General features: G+C 36.3%; 1 protein-coding gene across 2 annotated transcripts in view; it reads right to left on the reverse strand.

The window, feature by feature from the left end:
- LOC112502874 (E3 ubiquitin-protein ligase RFI2-like) overlaps positions 1-6,721 on the reverse strand; it is a 14,900-nt gene extending 8,179 nt beyond the window's left edge. Inside the window, exons 1-2 of one of the 2 annotated variants that reach the window (XM_025106885.1) lie at positions 6,224-6,721; positions 960-1,129 (exon numbers count right to left, since the gene is read on the reverse strand). In XM_025106885.1, the coding sequence (XP_024962653.1) occupies positions 960-1,129; positions 6,224-6,380 (327 nt within the window). In that variant the 5' untranslated portion in view covers positions 6,381-6,721. The remainder of the gene's footprint in view (positions 1-959; positions 1,130-6,223) is intronic. The other variant, XM_025106887.1, reaches the window with a different exon arrangement.
- Between the last annotated feature and the right edge of the window lie 375 nt (positions 6,722-7,096).

Here is a 7,096-nt window from a genome sequence, read left to right on the forward strand (position 1 = left end):
TGTTCGTTTATGTTCATTTAGGCATGTTCGTTTATGTTCGTTAAGACTGTTCGTTTATGTTCGTTCGTTTACGTTCGTTTAACTTGTTAAAGAACGAACATAAACGAACACGAACACATTGGATTTCTAAACGAACGAACACGAACACAATTATTTTCGTTCGTTTACCGTTCGTGTTCGTTCGTTTGTTCGGTTAAGTTAAACGAACGAACACGAACAAGCCTCCGTTCGTGTTCGTTCGGTTCGTTTACAGCCCTATCCTCATGGTTGAATTTATCAAGTATCATTAAGAAAGTGCTTTTTTTCCTTCCATTCAACTTTTCCTAGTTCTATTTGGTGTTCAACACTAGTTTTGACACTCTTATGAACACAGACAGACGCCATGCCAAATCTTAACAAAATAGTGATTTATGACTTGATTATGTTGGAAGCCTGGCTCTCATGACCAGTCTCTTGCATGGCTAGGATTATATCTCTATTCTTCCACAGATATGCTATTGTCACCCAACCTATTCAGACCCCATGCCACTCCTCAATTGATGCCTTTTAAGATATCCACATGTGTGTCCAAACCATTAACCTGTTCCCCACATGTATACCTCATCATATGCATTCTTGAAATGACCAACACAAAGTACAATTGAAGTATCTAATATTTTATACACAGCAAAACTCTCACACTCCTCAACTTTGGTGAGGTTTGAACCAATGACCTCCAGAGAGGTTACACAAAGTACAATATGTCATCACAACTTACCCTTCAAACCTCTCAACATAGTTTTTTTAAACCCTCCTTCCAATGCAGGTGTCTCATTTCACCAAAAAATCTGCTTAACTTTATACAGTTATTCAGGAACCAAATGCTGATTGCCCCCGAGAACGGGAATGAGGTTATATAATTTCACTCAATGCAAGAAGGGCTATTATCAAACTAAAGCAATAAAACAGATGCATCTTACCGATTCAGAATAACTTAGATCATAAAGATCTTCATCATGAGCCCAGTCATCCATGCTGAACTCGGGATATGGTCTACAACCATTCGCATAAAGCCACTGACCTTTCTCAATTTTCCTACAGTTGGGGCACTGCATCACTCCTTTGACATTAAATGCAGAACCAATGCAATCTGCAACCAACACAAGTAAGAAATAATATGAGTTTTGCTGATTAACACAACAATTTTAGACATCAGTAAAGGTAAACTTGATCATTGAATTGAAACAGAAACATATATACAATCCTCATAGTAGAATAGTAAAACCATGGACAAGGCTTCCACAAGAGCTTGCTGCCTCTTCCAAAAGACAATTCTATAGACCCCTCCTAAATTAGAGATACAATTTGAGTTTTTGAAGTTAGCTTATGCAACACACAGATATAAAGATTGTGGATTCATCTATTCAGAAGTTGCTATATGAATTGCATGAATCATGAATCATATTGGATCTTATATTGACATCTACTTCTTGTTAATGCATAATATGTATATATGTAACACAAAAGTAAACATTCAAGCTGCTTATAAACTAAAATTATACTTGTATTAGCCACGAAAATGTTGTCTTAGCTCATTAGTCGTTGGTTATGACTTCAACAAACACCAACAAAGAAACCTTCTCTTCATGTGGTTAGTGGCTAGTGGCTACATGTGATGTTTTGGATCAAGAGACCCTGCACACAGATTTATAGATACAATTTCATCTGACGCTGCCAGCACGATTTGCCAATATAATGGCAATTGAGACGGGATATTGATAGGCTGACGAGGTAGCCTGATTTACTTCATGAACCGAATGAATCAAATCATAAACTTCAAATTTTGATTGATATGATTTCAAAAACTACAGTAGTTGCAATAGTCGACATATAAATGCTATGTCACTGAAAGGTCTTCTTTGATATGACAGTACGAAGACTAAAGACCTTACTGAGCACGAATGCACCGGACGAGGCTCGCTGAATTGGAAAGGAAATACAAATTCTAAGTATCACGATACTCCAATAGGCCAACTCTGCAATGTTCTAGAAGTAATGAGAGTTTTCTCAAAAAAACTTCTATCAATGGGAAAACTGTACTCTGTTGCACTAAGCAATATTATACCAACTCAAGATATAGTTTTACAACAATTAGGGCGCACTAATCATCAAACACCAACATTGATCAACTTAGCTAAACATTGATAATCCATTGAGATGATCTTAATAAAGAAGAGGAAGCAAACATCCAACCGCAAGAACAACCAACTATACCCCCACCTTCAGGAAAAGAGTTTGTTAGTGTTTAGATTCAATAGAACGTATGTGTTACTCACACGCAAACCCTGACTATGTAATATAATAGATGGGCCTATATAAATACAACAGACCTTATTTGCATGCTTATCTTCTATGCCTCCTGGTCTCAGAGCATAGACGATATCTATTGTGCCCAACTTGCCATAAAGAACATGAACAAGAAACAGGAAGTATGCAAAAACAGAAATCTGATCCTTAAAACAGAAACTCTTTTCTCATGTTTGAATCGTAGAGAGAACCAGCCTGTGGAAGACCCAGCAAATCCCTTTGTTTGAACAGTAGACAAAAAACAAAGACAGTGCATGATACGAGCACAAGACAAAATCAAGCAATCAAAGCAAATTACAGAAAGCACAAGTTAACAGATTATCAAGCGAGTCCATCAAGTGTCACTAATCCCAATTGGCCAAATAGACCAAAGCCATGCACAGGCAAACAAGTAACCTATGTAGAAAAATCAAGTCAAAGAGAGTCACTTGACCAAAAATTCTCAAGCACGAGCTCTTAAAACTTGGCAAACTCAGGATCAACCATCAAAACGACCAGAAGGAGGGAGTTAGACTAACAAGACAAAGCAAACAGAGTGAGTCCATCACAAGTTCCATCAATCATGGAGGTAATCCTCCTCAGCACCAACATAAGCAGATTCCTTGGCACCAAATCAATGCAGCACCTCCTCTAAAAACTCCTACTCCCCTATAAACAGATGTACCTGCACCCCCAACAAGACCACTATCGAGCATGCAAGAAATAAAAGAAAGGTCTTTCCTCATAAACAAGTATAATATGATCACCTTAACATGTCTGTCAATCACATTCTTGGCATTCAAGCAACAAAACAGCCAACAATGCATAAAAAAGGGGAAAAAATGAACATTTTTTTCCAGAAAACCTATTAAGCTTCACAAATTCTTTAAACTATAAGTAATTTACAAGAAAACAACTCAATGTCAGCTAATAATAGAAAGCTCCTTCAACTTAATATCATAACCCCAGTATTTTTCAAAAATAAAAAGCAGTTCCTCAAGTGTATCTGTGTACAAACTACAAACAGCCATCCTGAACTTTCTAAAATAGCCATAAAGTCCTTGAATTTTTTAACAATTTGCAAATCAGACCACGAAGTTATATAGTACCCCCAATCTTCCTGAAATGATACAAAGCCTCAAACTTTCTTCAATTTCAAAATTAAACTTAGAATTTCCATAGTTTCTCAAATATTTTAAACATAAAAATATCATTATGGCACAAAATAACATGGAAAGCCCAAAGAATCACAAAATGATCAAAATATAGTAAGATGATCGATTAATCACTAGCACATGGTGAGAAATATCTCAAAAATAATATCTCCACAAACAGAACAAACCAACAATTCAAAAATTGATGAACAAATGTCTGTAAATCACTGTCTACAGCTGCTTAGGCATTAAGTAGCCCCACTGCTCCAATTAGTTAGGGCTGCTTAATTGGCTTCCAACATTTAAGCACCACTAACCACTTCAATTAGTAACTAATTGTTGAATTAAGCTTCTTTACAATAAAAATTCTTTTTTATTATATTGCTCCAATGACACAATGAAACTAGAAATTTAGAAAAGCAACTGTAACAAACCAAAATTTTACTTCTCACTTTTACATACTTCAAATAATTATACTCTACCTACTTAAATCAACTGTTAATGTTTTTGCATAATCATCCGGTTAATCTCCAGTTAGGTGATCAAGAACAAGATCGCTCAACCGCAGATCTCTGGTCAACGTCTTTTAGAACATTGTAATAAACATTATAAAGGCGAAGAGAAAACAAGAATCATAAACAGAAGAACATGTTGGAACCACTCAAAATCTTCAGAAAGCACAGATGATTCGATATCCATGCTTGACATAAGAAGATTTCATGCCAAAAGTTACTTGAGATGAATGATGAACAATGTTAATAAGAACACGTACAGCATTGAAAAAAGGAAAGCTACTCACAAAAGATAGCTATTACTATATTCATCGTAACAGCAAAATCAATACTAAGCATCAAGAGACTGAAAAGGGTAAAGGCAATGGCAGCATATTTATAAGAGGTCAAACCAATACTAGAAACATTTTACAAAGCTCCAATGACATCAAATCTAGAATAAAGCAAAAGAGATGAGCAGCAAGTGATATAAAACCTAAAACTGAACATTATGTTCCTATCGATGGCAAACCAAAAACCTTTCGGTGTCGGTAACTACATTGGCTTTTGGCTATCAAAGTTTTAGTTGTGATACTATGTTAATGTTTAGAGACAACAGGATGTATATGCAATAAAAACCCTAAATATATAATACAACTGATGGACTCATCTGCCTAATGTATAAACATGATGACTAAACCATAACAGAACCCATATTCTAACCTATTTCTCACAAATCTATCTGCTATGATTGTCAAAAACTTTCATATACCACTTATTATCCTAGAGGACCTATACACATCTCTATTATGGGGAAACCCCATGATCCATTCATAAAAGTAAAATTCTTAGTGTTCTTCGTATACCAGCAACTGCCTATAGGCTATAACATAGGTTAGCTTCTACTGTTATGCCCACATGAAAGTCGGTTTGACATTTTCTGTTTGAAAATGAAAGCCGACTAGTGATACTCGTTTTTATTAGGAATATTGTATTTGTTACCACATTATCACAAGAAAATAAATCCCACGCTTCCATGATTAGCCCTACGTGCATAACATATTAGCTAACTTTACAAAGTATATCCAAGCTTCCCTGGTTAGCTTTACACTTCAGTTCTAAAATTCATTCTATGCCTTCACATGCACCTCGCATCCACTAAATTATATGCTTGAATTTGCATTTCCAGACACATAACTTCACATCAATTGTATCACATTTTCAATCATAAGTTTTCATAGTTCTCACCATACTCTTATTGAAAACTATATGGTAAGCTTCCATATAAAGGCCTCATGCAACAACAGGCATGCTAAAGATTCTCATTATTACCTTACTATAAAGAACCTAGCAAACACATGCACACTCAGTCAAATATCAGTAATGTTGCCATGCTTTAACAAAACAAATTTGACTTGATGTTGTTTGACATGAGCTACAGAAAAGACTACGCTATGCGCAGCTTTATTTCTCCAAAACATATCCTCCACATGGATCAACCTCAAAGGAAGCTGAGAACCTAAGCTACTCACTTTCAAGTTCCGACTATTACCATTAAGCATTTCCTGTAGTAACCACAAAACTTATTGTGATCTCACCCACGCAAAGAAGAATTGATCCCAGAAGATATATAAACATATCCTAGAGAAAATTTGCTGCAGCCAACTTGTAAAAAGATCTTACGTGTAGACCCAATATATGTGCAGACCAAGTGGGCCTGCCTCTAAGTTTAGGTATGTATCGGATACTATCCACCAAAAGATGTGAAGGTTCATATATTGAGACTGCACACAGTACACGTGACACCCCGAATTCAAATAGAAGCACAATGATTTAGTGAAAGCAGCCAGAAAAGCAATAACTGACTACCAAAATGGCATTCACATAGATTACTAACTTAAGAAGGAAATAAATGCTAAAACTACTTTTAGATCGCTGGATGTCCAAGTATTCCATACAAGTAGATCATATCTTCAAAATAACTCCCCTAAACACCTTAAAGTGTTCAATTTCAACATACTATCTGTTAATCTCCAGCCACAAGCAATCAATAACAAAGACGCCCCGATAACTTATGCTACCACTAAAAAGTTTATAGGTAAAGAGATAACTCGCGATTCCCCAGGTTCACATCAAACAAAATACCCAAACGAGTTGAACTGGCATACAGGCAACTAGTTCCTGAACAACAATTTCCAATCACAATCAATTCAATTTACTAATTAATAAAACCAAAAGAAGTTACTGACTGACCCAGATGAAATTGATGACCGCATTGGAGCTTTGCCCACGCACGATCCCCGTTATCGGTGACAACCTCGAGGCAAATCGAGCATGAAACCGAGACAGCAGCTTTGCCTCCTCCGGCAGCATCCCCGTCATCTACAAGATCTGCATCCTCCAACCCCATATATTCTCAAGTACACAAATCCCTAATCCTATTCTATGAGATAATTACAATTATAACTTCCACCACAAGAAAAATCTCCCTCAAATTCCTTACTTGCCCAACAACAACTTCGGAAAATCAAGAATCCCCTTTTACAGGTCTTTCTTTCTTTCTTAAATTAATCATTAAAATACGAAAAAACAGAACCGATTACAGCTCTCAAAGTCTTAGGGTTTCAGAGTTGAAGCAGAAATTTAAGAATCGCAAGTGCCGACGAAAGAGAATGAGAAAAACAAAAGATCATTTCACGATTGTATGAAATGAAACCGAACCTTAGCGCATTTTCTCTTTCCTCCTCTCACCTCTTCGCTTGTTTTACGGCCGTTGGATTTGGTCCGTACCAGATAATTTTACCCATGTTTGTTGTAATAATTTGCTTTGAACGGTCAGGATTCTGCCGATGTGTGACGTAACATAGATTTATAGATGAGATGACACAACACGTTACGTACAACCCCCCCAAGCCCCGGATCCTCCGTATACCTTTTTCTAAATGTTGTAAGAAGACCTTCAAGAATGTCAAAGTGTTTCAATTGGATCCTTCAATGTTTCTTCTTATTTGTATTACCATACAAGAATAACAAAACTACTGTTTTGGTCCTTCAACTTCCATGTTTTTGCAAATTGCAATAACCCTTTTATCTTGCATACTCGACTCTAGATTGATTCTTTAGGGA

The sequence above is a fragment of the Cynara cardunculus genome, unplaced genomic scaffold (genome assembly GCF_001531365.2).
Source record: "Cynara cardunculus var. scolymus isolate 2C unplaced genomic scaffold, CcrdV1 Un_Scaffold_2108, whole genome shotgun sequence".
NCBI classification, from domain to species: Eukaryota; Viridiplantae; Streptophyta; class Magnoliopsida; order Asterales; family Asteraceae; genus Cynara; species Cynara cardunculus.